Source organism: Haliaeetus leucocephalus, unplaced genomic scaffold, assembly GCF_000737465.1.
Source record: "Haliaeetus leucocephalus isolate CR32 unplaced genomic scaffold, Haliaeetus_leucocephalus-4.0 Scaffold174, whole genome shotgun sequence".
Taxonomy (NCBI): domain Eukaryota; kingdom Metazoa; phylum Chordata; class Aves; order Accipitriformes; family Accipitridae; genus Haliaeetus; species Haliaeetus leucocephalus.
The window spans coordinates 160,434-183,214 of NW_010972610.1; the positions used below are offsets into that span (position 1 = coordinate 160,434).

The following is a 22,781-nucleotide window of genomic DNA, read 5'->3' on the forward strand; positions in this document are numbered from 1 at the left end:
AAAGGGAAGTTACTGAGGTTTCCATTCAGAAGGGCATTTAAACATGTGCCATATTTTATGTTCATGAGTCTGTAGGACAGCTTTCTATACTTACAGTGAACCATGTATTTTACCTACTTTTCTGGTCCAGTCTCAGAATTTCCCTTCCCTGGATTTGATGGTCAAACTGTAGGAACTTCTCATTTGGTATTTGTCTGTATTTGGAAAAGCAGAGCTTAGAACTAAAGTAAGTGCCTTTTTTAGAAGACATCTTGTGGGTAGGGGACAATAGAATTTAGCTGGTATGTAGGAAGTAACTCATCTAACTCATTATTCAGTATCTGATGGTCAAAAAACCTGCAGCTATTAATTCTGTCATGGGAATCAACCTGATCCAGCAGGTGATGGGGTGTGGTGGTAAATATATGCAAGAGTTATATAATTTGCAAGAGTTACAAATATAACATTTGACACTTAACAAATTGCATATTCATGAACAATGTTATACCTAGTTGCCTGCTTGAAATTAAGAAAATAAGACATAAGTGCCTCAGTTTGTGCTGTCTTAGAGGTTTCTTTCAGTCTGCTGCGTATAAGACCATACCTCTTTTGGCCACAGATTCCTTCCCCAAGTCTCACTGATTTCCTTATTACCTGGTTCACAAGACTACTTGGATCTGCAGCTGCTGCCAGAGCTCCTCCCCGAGGAGAAGCCCAAAGACTACATGGTGAGAGCACTATCATTTTTTCTGAGCTACCCCAGTGACTTAGTCATTGCTTTGTAAATATTGATGCACAGATAACATGAAGAGGAGTATAGAACATCAACGTTCTTAAAGCTAATGCCCTTGCTTGTGGCATAGTGATAGCGAGGAGTTGGGAAACAATCACAGGAATGAATGCATCCTCTTAAGATAATATACAAATGATATGAAAGGTTTAGACAACCAGCTGTTTATACAATGTGACCTGTACTGGTGGCGTAGGGATTACACCGACTATCTTTTGGCCCAGAGAATATGGAAGGAAATCCAAACCTTTATGGGTTATCTGAAAAGGGCCTGCTTATATTTTTACCTGTATTTATTCTATTGGAATATGCAAACCCTGAAAGACGTGGCAAAATAAGAAGTTTTTCTCTGCATTTGTAACATGAACATGACCCAGCACTAAACATACTGTAGAAGTAGCAGCTACACAGATACAAAATTAAAGTTTTGTGCTTAATATACTCCTTTATCTTCTAAGCATGGCAAAGTCCTCAGCAGCTGTGGTAATCCAAAAGAAATGGTAACATACATCATCCATGAGGTATGGTCTAACTTGTGCATCCAATTTTCCAGTGTAAAAAAAGGGCACTCCCTTTCATCATATAGGATCCCATGTGCAGTACCTCACCTTAAGCCATCCTCATACCAGTTGAAATGTTTTGTCATGTGCACTTTTGCACCTACTCGTACTCCTCATATACCCAGCCAAATACACTGCAACTCTGTGTTCCAGTTCTGTGACTGCCATGTAGGTCGCCCTCATGCAGCAGAGGAGCAAAACAGATGGAAGCTTTTTGCAAACATGAGGCTTCTCTCTGGTCTTGATTTCACTTGGACTTCAGCATTTCACCAGGGAAGACATGCACCCACAAGAGATCAGAATCCGACTCTTTCTGCAAGGCTGGGATTGATTTTGTGCTTGCCAATAAGCCTACTTGATTAATTTTTGCTTGGTTTTGCTGCTTTATATATCCCCTGTTGTCTTGCTCATCTTTGTGTAATGTATCCAGCGTGAATCTTGAGGAAGGGAACTGGCCTTCACACTGGGCAGTGTGAGAATGGTAAGGGAAAAGTAGTGTTAGTTTAGGACAAACATCTTTTCGAACTCTCTTTGAATGATACTGTAGCAACACAAAGCCAAATAATTTCCAGATCAAGAAGCAGCACCCTTGTATCACAGCTTCACTGTATTTTTTTTGCCTTTTCCTGCCATGATGTGGCATAATAGAAGAAGACATTTCACTTACAGCTGGCCTCTGCTGTGAAACAGGGATCCCCTTTTCACTCTCTCCTAAGTCTGGGGACAGTACCTGGAAACTTGACTTCAGTGGTATAATATATTTACATGTCTAAAGTAACTGTGGATCAAGGTTTTCATTAATGACATCATTCAGGGATGATGTTCAGCTACCCCTCTACCCCTGGCAAAATTTGGGTACTGGGTCATTTCGACATAGAAGGCAAGGTAGGCAGATGAAACACTGTGGTCTGTGCCATTAGCTAGAGCATGCCTTAACCATATTATATACTAAGAAGGTTTTCTTGATAGTCTAGGTACAACACACAGTGCAGGCTTGATGGTATGCAGTTACTGCAAGGAGGCTACCATGAACCAGGAAAGCTACAGTACAGGCAGCATGGTTGGGGAAAAGCAGAGAGAAAACTGGGAAATATATATATATTTTACATTGTCAGTGCATTTTTATATTGAAGAACTCTAAAGGGGCTCTATTTTTCAGTAGGCATAGCTAAGGATGGGCTGCCTTCTGTATCCTGGAGTCTCTGGGTGCTGCTCGTGGTTTGTAGTCTTCTCCAGATCCAAAATCTACTGTGTCATGATAGTTTGTAAATTCCTGAGGTAATGGAAACTCCTCTGTTGATGAATGAGTCCTGTGTCCAAACACTCTCTCTTGCAGCTCAGCGATGTCATTTCTGATGTCTGCCATCATCAGCAACAGGAAATCAAATGAACCTGGTGGGCCCTGCAGTCACAAGGCATGGTCATTAATAATAATCCACTTCGCTCTTACAGTTTTCAGACAGGTTGATATAATTACTCTTGCAGGGGTAACTCGGTAAAGTACTGCTTCATATCAGTTGCCAAAAGTTTAACGGTCTGTTTTTGAATCAACTTGCTCAGGAAACAATTTTCAAAAGAAGCCAAATGCTTTTGCAGATAGAGCTTACATTTACAAGATGCTCAGCCCTTTTGTTACTTAACAATTCCTTTGCTGTATCTGCCTCCTAAGAATATCTTGACATCTCATAGGAATAGAGGAGATAAAGCTTGGTTCCCTGTGTTCCTTTTTATTAAACTGATAGAAATTAGACTCTTAGAATGACTAATCAATCAATAATTATTATTTATTTAAGAAATTTTCTCAAGAATGCTGGTATTTGGAAGGTATCTTTTCAAGATGGTAACCTCGCTGCTGTCCATCACTTACTAAATATATTGGTAATTACAAGGCAGAGAGTATTCATCTGGTTTTATCTGATTTTAGAAAATTATAATTTCTTTTTAGCTGACTTCACACAGTGAAGTACACTGTTTAATACTGAGGACACTCCGCTGGACACACTCTTAAAAATCCATTTCACCAATGAGAAAACACCATAAGAAGCAAATTCTTAAACAGTTTCACCTGAAAACAGATTGTAATTACTAATCCTTCTGCTGATGACTTGCTCAAAGCCTATAGCTTCCCAAATCCCAGAAACAAGGGGCAGGATTTTAAAAGGTTCCAGGGATCAAACTCCCATTAGTAGCAGCAGCTGAACTGTACTAACTAGCATACTGCATGGGATCTCATGCTACTGCTTTCTGAGGATGTCCCACCGCGGTTGTAGGGCAGAGGTGCACTTACTGCCTTCAGTGTCACACCCAGCAAGGGAAGAGGCGTGTAGGCAAAAACACTTGGACAAAACCAGGTAATTACTTTCCTTCCAATAACTTTCTGTGCATGTAAAGTATCTTTGACTGTGCTGTTGACACAGGAGAGGGTTTTTTTTTCCCTTTTGGTTGACCTGTTGTTAGTCAACACCATTCTGTTGGGGAAATTCCTCCTGTGAGCAATACTTACAGGTATCCCCTTTGGTCCTGGTGCTCCTCGCTCCCCCTGTAATCAATACCACCTCAGTTAGTTTGCTGTGACTAAAGGAAATGAAAAAAATCAGTTTGCCTCTGCAGACTCCCTTACTTATTGTCCCCAGATCAAGAATAATCAGCTTACACTTGCTCAGAAAAGAAAAGAAAGTGAAGGAGGAACACAAACCAACTGCCACTGATACTAGTGGGAGCAGAGTTGGGCATTTCTGATATTTCTCCTACACAGTAACAAGCAAACCAGTTAACAGGAGAAATTCACACAAGAGCAGTCTAATGACATGGGCTAAAGCAACAATGTTTCATCATGGAAAAGCCAAAGAGCTGCAGAGAAAGGAAAGAAGGCTGCTGGACAGATAGCCTGGCAGGGCTATTTGCAAGACTTAAGGAATGGCAAGTACAAAATAACAGAAGGAAGTCATGAAGGGATGGGACAACACGACATTCTCAGCTTAGAAAAGGAAATGAGATGGTAAAAGGGTATGACTACAAGTGTGTAGAGGGTCTCTCTAGCAAGCCTGCACTTCACATGTGCATGTGCCCATGTTATGGAAAACAGTACCTCTCCTCACCTTGCTACCATCTCTCCCTGGGGCTCCTGGTGGGCCCTGCAAGAGAAAAGAAAGTGTTCACAAGGATTTGAGAAGTTGTGGAGCTAAGGCTAATTGTGCAACACGTGATGGGAGTTGAGAATACTGACCACGGGGCCCCGTCTGCCCTGCTTAATATGCGATATGTCTGGAGATGGGCCCATTGGCCCCATTGATCCACGAGGGCCTGGCTGTCCAGGAGGTCCAGGTGACCCAGGAACTCCTTGACTCCCTTTTGGTCCTGGAGCCCCTGCAATTGACAGCAAAGGTTACCTGCCAGGGAAAGCCTTCAGGACACTTCATCAGTGCAAGCAGTGGGGACTGACCATTTTTTGAATCACCCAACGGACTGGTTGCCTTAACACATCCAAATCCACAACAACACAACCAACACAGCAGTCATCTGAGACAACATTACTTCTTGTCACAGTAGCTACAAGAGATGTTCACAAAACAATTAAACCTTGTGTATACAAAGAAGCCAAGACTGCCGCTGCCAGGTGGTTGAGGACACAGACTGGGAATGATAAGAAAAGCAGAAATGCCTCATTTTCACACAAAGAAGAAAAGAACAAGTCACATTTGAGGAACATCTCATAAAAAGAAAGCCTCAGAAAACTCATGGGAATGTTGGGTCAAAGGCATCTACATGACTGGCACAGAAGCAAGCCCTTTTCAGTGGTGGGTTGCACCTCTCTTTTGCCCAGTACAGTAGCCAACGTGTTAGGGGCAAAAAAGGCTCTGTTCTTCCATTTTGCTTGATATCCTTTTCAGCTTCTGCTGGTTCAGCAGAGAATGTTAGTTTTTAGGAAGCACACAGGCAATAAAGCATATGTTTAGCTCAAGAGAAACACTATGAAAAGCAAAACAGAAAATCAGGCACCTGAAACAAAATTTGCATAAAATAAAGACTGTTAAAGTGTCACTAGCTGAATTGCTTTATAGTTAGAGGGGAAAGCACTTTTCTTCACACTGAGGGCATGTGAAGGACATAGAAAATGAAAGGCAGAGAGTAAAAAAGTTCAGCAGGACAGAATATGTACAGTTAGGATTTTCAAAAGAAGTGAAATCAAGTTCAGTGACGAACCTCTCGGACTCCTCCTGAAGACCCAGCCGCACAGGGCAGAGGAGGAGGCGAGCAGGGATGGTTTTCAAGCAGAACAGATAATTCTACAGTACCTTGGACAGCTCAGTGATGGGGAAACCAGATGGAAGACCTTCAGAGTCAGGCCTATGTTAGAGAGATTGCAAGGCGACACACAGTACAGTTCAGAGTTTGACACAGAGTCTCTAACCATATTGTCCTTGCACTTATGATATACTGAAGATTGAAGATACTCATCCTCCAAGAAAATGAGATAAAAACTCAAAAAATCAAAGCAAGACTGCAAAAGTGAGGATAAATGGGGGGGCAGTTCAGTAGGGAGTAAATCAAACCTCCTAAGGAATATCTGCCAGTCCTCTGTAAGAATATTCCTGAAACCCACCACAATGCTAAAACTCCTTGGATCTATCACTAACCCAAAATTAGATATGCATTCAACTGAGTTCGCAAAATTTTTAGCATCACTGGCTACTGGTTGCAAGGTGTTTGGCTTAAGTTAGAGCTTTAGGAACTCTCTGTTTTTCTCATTATTTCAAGCTATGCCTTAGCAAAGAAGGTGTGAGTGGAGTTTTACTGTTCAGATTCCTTTGAATCTGGAACACAACATAAAACCAACAAATGAATTCTTGCAAAACCAGACGAGGAAGAATAAAACAGTTGGCACAAACCCTTGCAAACTAAAAGCACGTTTTCTGCTCTACTAATGACAGTGAGCTAAAGCAATAGGTATTCCTGAAATTAAATGGAGAGTGTTTTAAGACAGAGTTAAAATACAGGAAATGACAACTGAAGCAGGTGAGATATCCCAGGGAGGGGGAGAAATTCAACACATAGAGGACAAACACACCTTGCACACCAAGAAACACACGGAGACTAAGACACAATGGATGATGTTAGTTGGCAGAGGCTGACCATAATGACCAGAAAGTTTTTCTTTTTAAATTTAGCACAAATGCAAATATGATAATAACAATTAAAATATGAAACACATGAAATCCTATCACACTGAAAGATTGAAGCTTATTATTTTTATTCATAGCACTATTGCACTTTCACATCCCTCTGGTCTGTATCTTACCTGGAGGGCCTTGTTGGCCAGGCTGGCCTGGGGGGCCAGGGATATATGCATTAGATGCAAGCACTTTTTCACCAGTGATTTGCTTGCTAAGATCAGCAGCATTATTTGGTAGCAAAGCAACCTGCCAAAACCAAAAATCACTGTAAGCCCTTCATCTTTCAGCTGGGTAAATGACATTCTTGTTTAAGCTTTCATGTGGACAAACAGCATATTTGAATACTTCAGGAAAATATAAAATGTTTAATTATATCCTTCACTGAAATCATCAGAAGAAAATGTTACTGTGCGAGGCTGTTCACTTTTCAAGTCACCGTGGAAATACTGCAAGTCAATCCAAATTGAAGGTGGGAGAAATTCAGGAGAGATACAGCAACAAGTTGTCAAAAACGTAAGTCTCATAACTGCTTGGATCTTCTCAGGAAACCTCTTTTTCCTTATTTGAAGTTTTCACTATTCATTTACTGCCCTTTCTCAGGGCAACATTTGCTTAGATATTTAAGTTCTCATTTGCTGCACAAGCCACTAACTTTTCATGGGTTCCAATGACAGCCCCAAATCCTTTGTGAATCTGGCCCTGTAACCATACTATTTAGCTCAACAGATGTCTGGATCTGCTCTGCATAGAGACACAAAGGTAAAGGAAGTGAGAATGTAAGGAGAATTGCACACTATAGTTTAAAATGTCATTATCCATTACATCGGATGTTTAATTATCCATGAAACATTAATCTGCCCAGATTGAATATATTTAATAATTAAACATATTTAGAAATATTCTGCAAATGTTTAGTCTCCGGAGGCAGCTGAAGGGAGATGGCAAGCCAGGAGGCTGGTCTGAAGTGAGGAAAGAAGTTTATTAGTGGTGAGTGGCTGCATGTAGTGTTCGGAATTTTGCTCTGCCAAATGGAACTGAACAGCTATTTCAGCAATACCAGGGCAGATCTATCCCCAGGTCGGCTTTGTTGCTCCCTGAATAAATTTGGCTCACTGGATAATTTGATGCTTGATTCTGCAACATTTGCATGGGAGAGCTGTGTTAAATAAATGATGTTTAATAAATGATTAATAATGAATAATTTACTAAGTGATTAAATGATTAAATAAATAAATACATAATGACTCCTGCTATCTGACAACGCTTTTAATCAGCTGTTTGGAATTCCCTGCACTGGACTGTTCTCAACACCCTACTTGTTTCAGTAATTATTTGACATACACCCTCCTGCCCTTAGTGCAAACCTAATGTTTGTAATGCACAGGAAAAAAACCAATGCTATGCACTTGCAGTACATGCTATAACTGGGCAAATTTCTTTTGGCAAACAAGTTATTACTTAAGGAATGCACTTTAAGGGTGGCCAGCGGTGCTTGCAGTTTGGGGCTGGACGCACAGAAGAGTTCTGAAGGAAGCAAAAGGGAGAAAAAAAAGTCAGAAATGCTGAGACAGTTCCTGGTGGCATTTCTGAAACATCAGTTTGATTTTTCAGACTGGAATTCAAAATGTGATGACAGGAATACAAGAATTTATCAGCCATTTGTGACTCAGGTTTTGGAAAGCATTGCTGTTCCAAAGACAAGATGACTGCACTAAAGGCAAATTAAGTGATGTGATGTAAGTCTTACAAGAATTTGGTAGATTTACTCCACCCCCACAGAAATCAGTGACTGGATGAGGTCAGCACTTCACAGAAACCACAGAGGGTGTTTCTTATGTGCTTATTCCTATTGAATCTGCTCACATAGAAAATGAGGATCCAGCACACCTACTGCGGTGGGGTGGGCTGTCATCTTTGGTTTTCCGAAGAAAAACATCTGCTTTGTTTACCAATGACACTGCAGCTTTCTCAGCCAACATCCCAGCCATTGCAGCACAGACCAAAGCGTGGGACTGCTGAAGATAAAGGGCTACTCCATGGGCCACAGCAACTTACACCTAGGGCTGAAGAGGAAAATTCAGTAGGTGAGGGCTCTCACAGCCACATTGGCCACGGTCCAGCACGGGGAGGTCCACTGGCCAGCTCTGGTCAGCACACTGCAAAATTTTGTTTCCTGGAGGTACGTCCACCCTGTCTAGAGCAGGGTCCTGGCTGGGTACGAATGGAAGGTTGCAAAGAGCACCGTGCTGCAAAACTTCCACTACATAACACAAATCAGCCAGGGGCTCTGCAGTGCCGACGCTGCCATGCTAAAACCGAGACACGGAGTTAAATCCTGTGACTACCTGAGAGCATTATATTTTTTGGGCGGTTTTTGTGAGAATATTTTCAGTGTCATCAGTGAGTGTTTCTCCTTAGGGGTGGTGACAGTTGAGTGACAGATTAATTGATGTCCTTTTTAGAGCTTATACTTAAATTTCTGACCAGATCCTATTTTGGGGCTCTATTGCTATCCCAGCTGATAAATAGAGGTCACTTAGTATGTAGTCCCTGCCATGAGTACTCTTCAGGTTATATTGCAAATGGCCAGGCTGGAGTTAGTTAAAATGTGCATTTAGTGGTGAAGACTCATCATGAAGAGGATTTGGAAGTGTATTCTTTTCTGTTGCTTAAATATTGACTTGTTCCTGCCAGCAAGGCTGTTTTAACAACTTAGTAAGTTAAAAAAGAAATTACATAGCTGCTATGAAAGCATCTTCACATGCTTCCCCACTGAGTCAGCTGGGCTTGAGGCAGACACTAGGAGTGCCAGATACCCGGGCTCTGGTCTAGCTCACTGCTCTTTGATATCTTCTGGCAAGAAAATGGTTGTTACATACACTGGGGCCAAACCATGTGGTTTTGATGTTGAGTCACATCCTCTTAGGGACTGGCTATGCTCGCTGGCCCAATTTCTGTTTCACCTTTTAAATGAACCAGGATCCTGGTCCAGGGTGACCTTGGCTTTCTCCATCCACAGCTCCAAATCTTAATGGCCCTTGCAAAATAATTTTTTTTCCATGTGCGTGCAAATACTAGCGAGGGTAAATTTTAAAGAAAGGCAGTACTAGAAACAAGACTCCCATATGCTGTGTTGCATGCTGCATCTGGAGTTTTGGGTAGTTTCTAGAAGATCTGTGGTTTAGATGACTTTGACAGTGCTTGACAGGAGTGGTGTCGAACATGGCTTTCTAATTAAGATGTTTAAACACATCTGTGCAATAGGATCCAGCTTACTTGTTTTTTTTTAAATTGTTGGCTGTGTGTCAGCATGTCAAATATCTTTCCCCCAGTTTTTCAGCTTTCCACTCTTCTTCCTTCCAGCAAAGTCTGAGATCAACCTAGGACGGCCCACAGGCGCCTAGTATATTGGGACAGTGCATCCCACTGGACGATCGTGCAAGGTGACTTTCTGTTCCTGATACTGGAACTGCTCTGTCCTGGATCTGGAATGGATGTTGCAAACCTCCAAAAAGGTACCAGAAGTAGAAGGACTTGAGTTCACCCCTGTTCTTTCCTAAGGAGACACAAAACCACACCTCCCACTTTCAGAAGCATACCCCAATTCCCAGTTGTAGCATTTGCTGGATTGGATCCTTCACAGGCTCTTCTGCTAAACATAATTTTGCATGAAGTTCATAAAATCTGAAAGCCTTAACCACAAGACTGAAGACTCATTCCCATAAACTGTCTCTCTGGCAGACAGAAATGAATTTTTCTGTGCAAAACAGAACAGCTTCAACCACAGATATTGAGCGATGTCCTCCCTAGAAGAACTTGGCCATGGGGAGTGGCTGGTGAAACATGGGGGTTCATGTCTCCCTGGGCAGAGAAGCAGCACGAGGCCAGATCTTCTCTCAGCATGGGCAAAAGCTCTCCTGTCTGTGGGGTAAAAAATGCTGAGGGTATCAGGGGGCATCTCTTCCAGCTCTGTCTGTGTGACGCACAACCCAGTGGGCTCCCCCTGAGGATGCCAAATAGATCAAGTCCCACTAGGAAGATACTTGGGAAAAATTTAGTCTATGGACCATGACAGGACTTAGCTATGAGGCAAGACTGAGCTGCCTAGTTTGGCCACAGCTATTGTACAACTGCCCACAGTGACAGTTATCAGTTGGTCTTATTTTTCCAGGAGTGAGTTTTGAACACAGGCACCTAACAGTGGAAGTTAGACATAGATAACTTCATGTTAATTCAGACCATTGATTTCCATCATTTCTTGCAGCAAATGACTTGGCCAACTGTGTGACTCCAGATCCCCCCCTGGAGGTCAGTGTGAGCCTGCTCAGCATCATGGAGTGTGGCTGGACAATTAGCCACCCAAAAGCACAGATCCTTTTTTAACCTGCCTACTACCATTTGTTTGAAACACAGAATTTCCATCACACATTAAATTCTGTTACTTCCACATTTGTCTTCATGCTGATTCAGAAGGAAAACATGACATTTGAGATTTTTGAGATAAAGAGTATCTAACCTCAGTGTTTTTCATTTTAGTGAAGCAGATTTCTTTCTTCCTAATATAAATTACATTGAATGTATAATATTAAATGCAACAAGTGAATACACCAAATTGTGTTTTGCCACAATGAAATTAAACGAGCACCCTGGGTGAAATAATTACAGCCTGTCAACATGAATTCCTAAGGATATTCCTGCAGAACATTTCAGTTTGAAAGAACCTGAATGTTCGAAGGAGATGTCACCAGAAAGAGCGTTACACCTGCAGCCCTGCACTTGCCTCTCCAAATTCTAGGCTGGCCCTCTGGGTTATTTCAATGCTACTCAAGTGCAAAAGGAGGCCACATATAGGAGCAATTAAAGTTAAAGGCCAGGGGAAGTTTTTAAGTGCATTATTCTCTAATTGTAAGGACACAGGTGAAAACAAAAAAGGTTGGGCTGAGGGTTTTTCCTTTTTAAAAGAATCAAAGCTAGTGATGTTTTTGTTTAGCCACACACCTCCTGTTTGGCAAGAATCTGTATCAGCACCCTATTAATGCAAAATCATGTTCTCCCATGTTCCCGCATCTGCAGAATGTCTTGCACTTGCTTATACTAAAGGTGGATCAAGTCCAAAATCCTGTGCATTCAGAATGAATGAAAAGCCGAGGCCAGTGCAGATTGCCAAGAAACCTGGGCTGAGACTGAGATGGGTGTTTGCCAGACTCTGTTACCATGAGCTTGGTAACACAGCTCCACAAGCTTGGTTAGCAGTCTCCTTACAAGCAATACAGAAGCATAAGGAAGAGATGCCATTCCTACATGATTTTAAAATATATTGCCATCATCTTTATGGCCACAAGAGCCACATGGCAGCAACAGCTCCAAACACTTAAATTTAACCTCAGTTGTCATAAAACATGCAGGTCTGGTGAAGACATGGCTGATCAGCGTTCATACCTTTTGCTTCAGTTGTAAAACTGTCTGCTTTATTTGATGAAATTCCTTGCAAGAGGCACAGCATGTCCCCGGTTTTGCCACATTTTCAGACTTCTCAGGAAGCCCCGCTGAAAGAAAGCAGTTTCCAACACAAATATAAAGATCCAAAGGAAAGAAATTAATAAAGTGATTGCAAAAGCAACTTGAAAGTTGTTACATTTCCCCAGACGGTGAAAGGAGGAGAGAATCTTGCCATTATTAATGCTTTGACTGCGAATTGCTATGTAAGGCTAAGAAACGTCACAGGGACAGGTCAGAGCTCATTTTTAAAGCAGCTGTTTCCAGTTAACAGGCTCCAAAGAATTTCTTTTTTTAATACCTGGAAAAGTTTACACCCCTTCTTTTATCTTTGTGTTTAGGGTAGACTAACCCTATAGATCTGAACTGATTTACAGTCCCCCAAAAGGCAAATTTTCATATGCTATAAATTACAGTAAAATCCCTCACAATATGGTCATTTCATTCACTTTGCACAAATTGCTTTTTGTCATCGCTGGTTATTCCTCCATGTGATGGAATCAGCCTGAGCAGAGATGGGGATTGAGATTAATGACAAGGATTTAAATCTACACAAGAGAAAGGGTCACACCTGTTGATACTATGCATGAATGGGATCTTTTCAAGATTCCATTAAATGATTCAAACTGTAAGAGACATTGCAAATGTTATTTTTGTCCTTTTACCAGTCCCAAACACAGTGAAGCGCTTCTGCATTGCAGTCAAACAAGCATTGTTTTAACAGATGTCCGCTTAAAGAGAAATGTGGTTTCCAAAACACAGGGTGACACATACTGGCAAACTCTAGATGAGCTTTTTTCCTTCCATGTATAGTTGTTGAGAAGCATCACATGTATTGAGGCTCTGCATATGATGTGTGGCCTTGTACTGTTACCTGGAAGGGTTACTTGATACATTTGAACACGGACCTTTCAGAGCACGTCCTGCTATGGAAAAACTGCAGGTGTTCTTGGTTAAAGCCAGCAAATCTTCAAAATCTTCAAAAAAGGATCAATTACAATGTGTTTAGCTATTGTGTTATACTTCTCACTTGGACACACACTTTAATGTCCTTCATCTTTTCAGAAATGTGCATTGATTTTGAAAACATCTGGATCATTTTAAATAAAAACAGAAGTTTCTAATACTAAAGATATTATGTGGTACTTAACTTTAAATATTTGCAGGGTCCAGTAAAGTATATTGCATCCATCAGATCATCATCTATGGAACACTGATGCATAAATTTAGGAAAAACTGATTTTTGGTATGTTAGTCCATTGGACATAATGCCACGTCAGGTATGCTTGCTTTTAGAAGACAAAGATTAATTTCTCTTATCTCCTAGTCAGGTAGGAGAGGGCTGTAAGGGCAAGATGCTGGAATGACCAGCAGCATTACGACTGGTATTAGCACTGAACTGATCAGAAGATTAGGAGGCAAAGGTTTGGGGGTTTTCCCCACTTATCAACTGCCTGCTCCCACAGCTGCAGTCCAATGGCATTACAATAAGACACAATTTATTTAACATTTTTATGGCAGTAAGCACACTGCTGTTTGAGTTTTCTAGCCCTTCCTGATAGCACATGGCTTGGTAATACCTGAACAGCTTTCTGTACGGTATTCAGATGGCCCAAAGATTTAAGGCCAAAAGCTACTACTTGGGGTTTTCTGATGAACTCTATATAACATATAATAGAATTTCACCAAATCACAGCTATGCTAGCTCCAAGACTATTTGGCCACAACACCTTCTAGAGGGACTCTGGCCTTTGTGTGAAGATACCTGAATACACAGCATCCGCTGGTTTCCTTCCTCACTGCTGTATTTCTAATGTTAATCATTTTGCCTTTGACTCTTTCCAAAGCCTCTTTGCCCATAAACCTTTCTCTGATGGATTAAAGACTGCACCATGCAGGTTTTTTTCCCCTTAACAAGGAATTGCTATGCTGTAATCAAGATACCTCTTGATATTTCTATAAGGTAAGTTTTCTCTTGACCACAAGACAGTATTGTGTCTCTCTCATGGAGTTCTTCCTCCCTCTCCAATTTTTCAGCTTCCTTTAAAAAAATCAGTGTTTTGACATGTCCAGTTTTGCACCTGTGTAGGATTTACAGATGCACACATATAGAGCCATTAGAAAAAATGTCTTTCTTTTTCAAACTCCAATAAAGTTTGGGTTTGGTACTAGTCTTAACCAAAATTTCTTTTAAAAGCTATCTTACCAAATGAGTTCCCTCATAACATGCACACATTGTGTTAAGAAATGTTGCTGAAAGCAACATAGAGTCATAGGGAGAAACTGCCAGACCCTCTGCTATTTGAAACCTAATGCAATCCCACTAGAATCAGTGGAATTATGTGCAGATTAAGAAGTGGTGAATTTGGCCTCGTGTTTCATTATAAAATCCAGTTTATCTTCCAGAAGGATGTGGCACACGGGGCTGACAAGTATAGATAAAACAGAGCTGTAACAATCCATGGAGATGAGTGCGGGGGGAGGGGGGTGTCAGCTAATATTTGGGAAATATCATACCAGTGGGATTTCTGCAAATCCAGTTGGATTGACTTGTCAGAGGAAGAAGTCCAACAGCGTCATATAAGCAAGCATGAGCTGCGTCCCAGGAGAGAGGTGGAATCCCCCTAACTCATACCAGACAGAGGTGATGATTTGCCCAGGGAGGGAGTCATCCATCAAACATTTGCTCTGCCCCCATCCATCCAATCCTGTATTAGGACCAAACTACAAATAAAGCCAGAATAAAACATGGATAAAGCCAGAAGCCACCTAGGACAGGCCAGAGGGGGCAGGAAGCAATTAGATGGAGCCACCCACGCACAGTGAAGAAACAGAGGTCACCTACCAGGGTCAGTTTGGCCAGCACTGAGCAAGGCACTTACATAGCCTGTTTCCACTGCACAGACCTACACCAGGAAACTAAAATTATTTTGGAGAAGGCTTAAACCGGCCCCATTTTATGAAGGCTTTCCAAAGCACGAAGTCTAGCTCACATGTGACGTTGCTGTCCTGACGGGGGTCCTTTCATCTCGGTGAGACACTGGTGAGCCCCATGGCACCTATCGATAAGAGATCTGCACAGGGGAGCAATGTGTTTTCTTTGCATGTGCTCGAAGACTCTATCTTGCTGATGCTGGAAGAGAAGGAGATGCTGGCGGGGGAGAGCTCTGCAGGGAGCTGTGCCGCAGGCGGTCTTTGCATGGAGACTGTTGAGTTGATCATCTGTGTTGTATTATCTGGGCTCAGCCTGCTGAGATGGTTTCATTCGCCTCCTTCTGCGCATGTAGCGGTATTGTCTCTGTCAAATGCAACACGACTGCAGATGCGGGAGAAATGCTCCCTATTCTTGTGCCCACTAACAAACAAAGCTCTTGGTCAAGCCCACTTACAGAGCTAAAAAAAGTGCCTGGATTGCAGCCTTCAGGCATGGCATGATGAAAATGTGAATAGTAACTCTTGGGAAACATGCAACATGGTTAGAGCTGGGGAGGGATACGTGTGTTTGCATGCCTCTCACACTAAATTTTAGAATAAAATTTAAGTGTTCCAGCTACCGTGAAAAGCAAATCATCTGTTTATTAGAAAGTCACTCCAGCGTGGATGCGGTGCTCTCTGGGGCGGTGCAGGGCTGGGGCTGACCACGGGGTGGTGCGTTGCTACAGCCTGTTCCTCACGGCTGCCGAAAGCCTTGGTTTTCTTTGGCATGAGTTACGGACACAAGTCCCGCGAAATAGCGATGGCCAACTCCTCTTTCATTTGCACCAGAGGTCTGGCAATTAGTAACATTAACTTGGAGTTCAGCGGGGTAACTGAGCAGAAAGTGTCCTTCTCTGCTTCACACAGCTGATTTGGGAAATGTCTAGAGAGATGGTGGGTATTTCATTCCAGATTAACTACTGGAACTGACATTTTTATGTGCCATGAACACTCCGTGTAAAATTGGTGTTTTTCAAATATTAGAATTATTTCCACAGCCTTGAATATTTTGAATGGCCAGTTATTCTGAAAGCTTTGGACATCACTCTGTCAGGAAATTTGAACGAGTCACTGGAAAAGTTAACTAAAAAAACTATTTGCAAAGGGTTATATAGATTATATCTCTTTCCTTTATGACCCTCCCCACACTTATAAGGAAAAAAGCATTTGAAAACTACAAGGAACAATTACAGTTAATGGAGTGGCTCCAGTTACATATTTTCAGAGGAAAATCAAAATTATAAATTGCTCTGGCCATCCAGTGGGATTTGGAGCACCCAGTGATACATGTGTTCAGGCATTAACTGATGAACTTATGCTAAGTCACCATTCATCAAAAGAGGTTTGGTTTTTTTTCCAGAGTACAGGTTGTTCTCTTCCCTCTATCTTTTTAAATTGTCATATCAGTATTTAATCTGCAGTACTCTATATGCTGTAATTTAATAACTGGGATGAGGTAAAAAACATTAAAATCATTTATACAGAGCACACATATATACTTAGAAACCAAGAGTGAAAAGCAAGAACAAGCCCTCACTTTTACCCCTTTCCCATCATATATAATTTTCATTTAAAAAAAGAAAAAAATCTGACCGCAGTCAGGAGACATACAAACTAATTGCAGGTCAGCAGAATTCAGTGTTACTCAACATAATTCAGCAATTGATTTAAGCAATGCTTGAAAAGCATGTGGAATTCCCAGGCACACCTTTTCTGAGCCTCTGAGTGCCCAGAGGCACTACCCACCTCCCCAGGGCCATTTGCTAATCTCAGATGTAGGCATGTAAATACAATTTAAAGTTACTGAAAATAATTTAATTAACAGATGAAATTAATGATGGCTTATAAGGGTCAGCATCTGGCAAATGTTTTTTTCCTATGTCTCCTGAGCTCTGGACTGCAAACTAGGTATAATCCAGGTTGGTATGGGAGCAAAATATGGCTTTTAGCAGATGGATCCAGCAGAAACGGTCTAACTGAAGCTGTAACGGCAGGTTTTACTGTTCAGCCACTCTACCTCTCCAGGGAAAGATGCTTTCCATATCCTTCAATGTGCTTGTGCTCTTTCTTTATAGATGTGACTGCTGATTTACTGCTGTGTGTGTGCAGCTCATGAACTGGGGAGGAGGAGTGTGTGCAACAGGACTTCTCCACAGTGAACAACCCAGGCTCTCCGAGGAGCATCAGCTACATCCCAGCTTTGGATCCCCCACTCCAAGTGTAGCTTAGGGAGCAGTTCCTCTTTACGACAGATCAGCCTTTTAGACGACCCTTTGGCCCAGGACCTTTAACCCCCACTAGCATATACCTTTATCTCCTTTGGTGCATGTCTTGCCATCCTCCTCCCGGGTATAGCCTTCGTGACACTCACACCTGTAGCTGCCCATGGTGTTGACACAGATCTGAGAGCACAGCGTCCCATTGCTTGCGGCACACTCATCAATATCTGGAGAGGAGCAAAATTTCAAAATGTCTTAAACCTGGAAGCTTCAGACCTCAAATACAGCAAAAGACTTCCTTTAAAGGTATCAGGAGATTTTGTGGTTAAATAAATCAGCAATTGCAGCACTGCTGGTGCTTTGGGATGGAGCTCTGTGCAAACGGCACTATTATTATTAACACACCTGGCATTTTATCGGTGAACATCGCTTCACCATTTTTTTTGCATTGAAAAGCTCACTAAGCTCAATCCTGCAAACCCTGGCTCCCTGGTACAGCAAACCACCCAGGGCAGGGCAGGACTAGCCACACAAGGACCACATGTAAATGATCAGTCCTGAATTAGATGCTGGCCATCTGAATCAAAGCCCAAGGATTTATTTTCATAATTAAGCCCAGCTACAGTGCTTTGAGGGTTACTGTTAGAATCATGTCCCTCGTCTCAGGCCAAAACCCCAAATATGGCTCAAAACCTGCAAGAGGAATCAATAAAGGGAAAATTACATCAGCCCAACACTTCAAAGTGTTTGGGTGCATATGTTTCTTTTAGGTACTACCTCCTAATAATTTCAAGGGGATTTAGATCTCCTAGTTCTGGGAAGCAATCCTTAACATAGCTAAAAACCACATTTCTTCTGTAATAGTAATGAGAACAAGAAAGGTTTCAGATCTAAATGGACTCCTAAAGACCTGAGGGAGGAGGATACATCATTAACCAGACATGAGCTCAACACACACTTCCACCCACCTAGGCAGTACGGCTTCTCTCTGTTCCTGTGCCTCTCCCGATCATAGCGGTACCCAGGATAGCAAGTGCATAAGACTCGCCCAAAGTTATCTGTGCACTGCTGTTCGCAGGGAGCTTCAGCACAAACATCATAGTCTAGAGAGAGAAAAACATAGGAAAAATACCAATGGCACTAGCTGGATGATATTTTGACAGCAAATATTTCACCTCTCTGCTAATTAATGAAGTCAAGTTACATTGTTCTTAAAGACTGAAGGAACCTAGAAATAAAACATTCATAAGACATAAGCAAAGAATTATAGTAAAATTGTAATTGCTAATCACAGCCTTACAGTACTTAGACTATTTCTTAAAGTTGGATTTAAACAAGGGTCACTTTTACAGTTTGCAGAATTTAAGAATCCTTCTTACAGAAATATTAAGTTACCTAAAAGTTTTTTTCTGTTTCCTTCCACAAATTTTTAAATGCTGATAGCAACATTTCCTATGCAGAATACCGTGAAACACTGTGAGGCTAACTGCCAAATCCAGGCAGAAAGTATATCATGAGGAAAAGTTAATTAAAATCACACAGTAATTGTTCAAAGCCAGATATAACCCTTCTAGCAAAGAACACATTGTTACAAAACCATCATCACTCTTAATAACAGCAATGTGCAGATTAGGGTATGGTAAGTTGCTGGCTGGGCTTGTCGGTGAAATCCCAAAAGACTGAAGTCCCAGTTTGAAACCCAAAGGACAGTGAATCTGTTTCTGATTTCACTGCTATATAGCAGCAGAGCTGAAGTCCAGGGAGGGGATACCAGAGCAAAACAGGGTCCAATTTGCATCCCTGCCCCTGGCATCAGGCTGGTGGCAGGGCTGGGGGTAGATGGGCATACCCTGGCAATGGGTGCAAGGGCTTTTCAGTGCCATGGGGAACATTTGTCAGGAGAAGACAGGAGCTGAAGAGGCATCTAGTCTCAAAACCAGCTCAGGCAAATGCTGCTGAAGGTTCGGTTTTATGCCAAAGCAAGTGGCAGTTTGTGTGATCATTTCAGAGGAACATCATCCTGCACACAGCATCCACATGGTTGTCACTATGACCCTTCAGTCACTGGGTGCTGGGGGCCTACAGCTGCCCCTGCTCCAGACCAAATACATCTAAACCAAACCTAAGTGTTTCGATCGAGTTCCCAGCAACGCACTGTGTTTCCATATATACAGTATAAAATAATTAAACCCCAAACTCATTATTGACTCACACTAATGACTAGCAGACATCTCTGGGTACAATGATTTTTCCAAACAATTAAAATGAACTAATAGATGGTAAAGCAAATGAAAACACATTTGCTGTACAAAGTATACAGAACACATGTGTAGCACTGGGGTAAAAGTGACAGTGTGCCAAGCTACAGAAAAGCAGCAAATGAGACTTACAAGCTGCTGTGTGTCACACCAGAGCCTCTTAGACCCAAAAATACTATTGTAATGGTGCCAAGCATTTCCTCCCTTCTGCCTGTCACCTTTTGAATAGCAGGCATCCTTTCCTTCTTACTTCACAACTGTGTTGATTTTAACTCTTGAAGTCAGTGCTGTGGCATTGAATGGCAGTGCCAGGATCCCTTCCAATACCCCCAGGGTCAAACAGTGCAAAGCCTTGCACAAGCATGGAAGAAAAACATGCCCCTTGCCTTCAAACATAGTCAGACTGGGGGTTAGTTCGAGCTTTTTAGGTGGTGCCGGGGCTGTAAACTCACATTACATTTGGCACTACTAAATACTCCCAAATATAAAGCATTAGTGGTGTTTTTCCTGGGCATGGTTGCAATTTTCATTTTCAACTGAAATAAGATCAGCTGGAGAACAGGCTAGTATGCCCAGCACTGAGGTGAGTATGCCTGCTCCTTAGCCAGCATGGCCATGCAGATGCTGCATTTGGCCTGTGCCATGTTCAGCCTATTCAGAGTGGAGGCGAAATGAGCTCTGTCATCCCTGCACTTCCATGAATAGATGTGCCCTCATAAAATCATAAAAACCAGCACTGGCAGGGACCATCTCCCACCACAAGCAGGATTAGCTATGTGTAAACCTTTCGTAATAGACATTCATCTAAGCTGCACCTAGAAATCCCTGAGGGATGGAGATGCCTCACCATGCAGTCTATTCCCAAGATTAAATATCCTTGCCTATAGAAAGCTTTTTACTCATATCTAATCCAAACTCCCCTTAAAGCCATTTAAGCCCATTATTTTTGTCCTCTTCTTGGCCATAAAGAATAGTTTACTTTCCCCCTTGCAGCAAGTTTTCACTTGTTAACTGTTCACTTGTTCGCTGTTATCATGTCTCCCCTCAGCCTCTTTTTCCCTAGAATAAACAACGTCAGTTCTTTTTAATCTTTTGATCATCTCTCTTTTGCCATATTTCATGTAACTAGTCTTTAAATACAGTTTTCACATCCACGTTAACAGAGCTCTATCAAGACCATTGTTCCATTTACTTTCATACAAAGCTAGATAAGGGTCCAGAAGGTGCATATCTCCCTGCTGGTATTTCCCACACAGTCAACCCAAATCACACAATGGCTGTAGGCAGGTCCCACATCACAGAGCTGTGCATCCCCCAGGGCTTTGGTCCCAGGTAGCATGAGTCCCTCAGGAACAGTCCCCACAACTGGGATGAAACTGGGGAAAAGCTGCTGCACCACCTCCGTGTGCTCTGCAGAACCAAGGATGCACGTGCCCTCCCATGTTCAAGCCCCTTGTCTGCCAGCCCAGCCTAGGAAATGTGGTTTGAGGGTGAATCAAAGCCACATGGTGAGGATCAGGCTGTTCCAGACTTTAGGAAAATACAAAAAACCTAAGCAGAATAACAAATGTCTCTACATATATTTCAATGAACTCACAAATGACAATGTAGCATGGAAAGTTGTACCAAGGAAATTTCTGAAATAGCATTAGTCAGGGAAGAGCAGATCTGACTAGTGTTTGCCTGTCATATGTTGCTCTGAATTAATTCACAGCCAAGAAACTCAAGTAACAAACCAGTGGTAGGGAGGGTACACTCCAAAAGAAGCTGTTCCAGACTACATCTGTCCCTGCTTTACTCTTGGCGATGCCGTAAGACAGGACGTGGTTGGAGCTGTGAGTCTCCAAAGCAAAGAAGAAGGAGATCATTCAGGAGAAAAGGGTGAGGAGCTCTTTTTTGACCTGCTTCGCAGGTCAGGTGGAGCAGGAAGAGATGCTACAGGGGGAATCAGATGCACAAAGCAAACTCCTCTCGATGTCTCCTAAGGATCATTGCTCCCTGCCCCTGCAGCTGAAACTTGGAGGAAGAAGGTGAGTCCAAAGCAAATGAAATGCAGAACCTGGGGGCATGGGCTCATCTGGGCTGCACTGATTTCTGGTGCTTTTCAAGGGCAGATGAGAAATAACAGGACAGAAACCAAAGATGGACATGGACAAAGACACAACCCTTTGGAAAAGTCTGGTTTGATAACAGCTGTCCAAGAAGGAGATTGGTGTCTTCCGGAGGCAGCCATAAGAGGGTGGACAAGGGAGGGTCTATCCCTCTCCCAACCCTCCTCTCTGCAGCCACTGCTAAATCACAGAGAGGACAGGGCTGGAACTACTTCTCATGGCTTTGACTTGCCAGTACTGGATTAAAAGGTGCAGATGTGCTCTAATAAACTCACATCTGTAATGTATTTATGTACCTGTGTCAAGATATGCATTTCATACAGCTACTCTCTCAAGATTATGCCAAAACAACATGTGAAGAGCCAAGTGATGTCTTGTAACAGAATAAGTGAAACAAGTGCTACACTGAATCATGTTTCTCATTCCTATACTGATAGCCCAATATTGTCTCAGATGTTATAGCAATTGCTGTGGCCTCTGAAGTTCAAGGCAAAATAGAGATTGAGCTGAAAAAGGGGGAATGGAGATACACAGGGAGAGAAGCCACAGCCAGCAGAGAAATTCAGTTAGTGGCAGAAACTTTCAGGTTACTGAGATGCAGTTAATAGACAGGACTAAGTGAAGTCAGTGGGTACATAATAAAAGCTGCTTTCATAATCACCTAAAACCTCAAGAGATGAAAATTAGAAGTCATAAATAATATATTGCTATGGGTCTCATTGTATTTTTGCTCCTATTACTTTTCCTGCCATAGGAAAGCTGGAGCCTAGACTATAGAGTCCTGGCTTCTTTCCACTGTGAAAGGAGTCAGGGCTTCTGCCTCCTATGCACGAAACTGACTTGTACAAGACAGCACAATCAACTCCTCCAAGTGTCCGTCTTGCACTGGAGCTGTCATCTCACGCCACACACACAGAGACAAAACTCACTGCAAAACCATGAGACAAGGAACTCCTTGTTGAGTATCAACTTCACCCAAACTCTGCCCAGATCCCTGGTGCTTGGGCAGGCACCATGAGCCGTTTCTTCGCAAGGAAGGAGCAAATGCACAATTCTGGTTTTGAGAAGATGTGGGGATTTTTCTTTTTTTTTTTTTTCTTTTTTTACCTTTTTTTTTTTTTGCAACCAGTGTTCTAGTGTTTCCAGCCAGCAGCAAAGAAGATACAAATTAAAAAAAAAAAAGCAGCAGGATCAGAATTTGGGTTACAATCCCTGTCG

General features: G+C 42.2%; 1 protein-coding gene across 2 annotated transcripts in view; it reads right to left on the bottom strand.

The window, feature by feature from the left end:
- Window positions 1-144: 144 nt before the first annotated feature.
- CCBE1 (collagen and calcium binding EGF domains 1) overlaps window positions 145-22,781 on the bottom strand; it is a 177,945-nt gene continuing 155,308 nt past the window's right edge. Inside the window, exons 3-10 of one of the 2 annotated variants that reach the window (XM_010563965.1) lie at window positions 18,163-18,297; window positions 17,284-17,421; window positions 11,943-12,049; window positions 6,629-6,749; window positions 4,556-4,695; window positions 4,428-4,463; window positions 3,833-3,868; window positions 145-2,731 (exon numbers count right to left, since the gene is read on the bottom strand). In XM_010563965.1, the coding sequence (XP_010562267.1) occupies window positions 2,498-2,731; window positions 3,833-3,868; window positions 4,428-4,463; window positions 4,556-4,695; window positions 6,629-6,749; window positions 11,943-12,049; window positions 17,284-17,421; window positions 18,163-18,297 (947 nt within the window). In that variant the 3' untranslated portion in view covers window positions 145-2,497. Of the gene's footprint in view, window positions 2,732-3,832; window positions 3,869-4,417; window positions 4,464-4,555; window positions 4,696-6,628; window positions 6,750-11,942; window positions 12,050-17,283; window positions 17,422-18,162; window positions 18,298-22,781 lie in introns of both variants that reach the window. The other variant, XM_010563966.1, reaches the window with a different exon arrangement.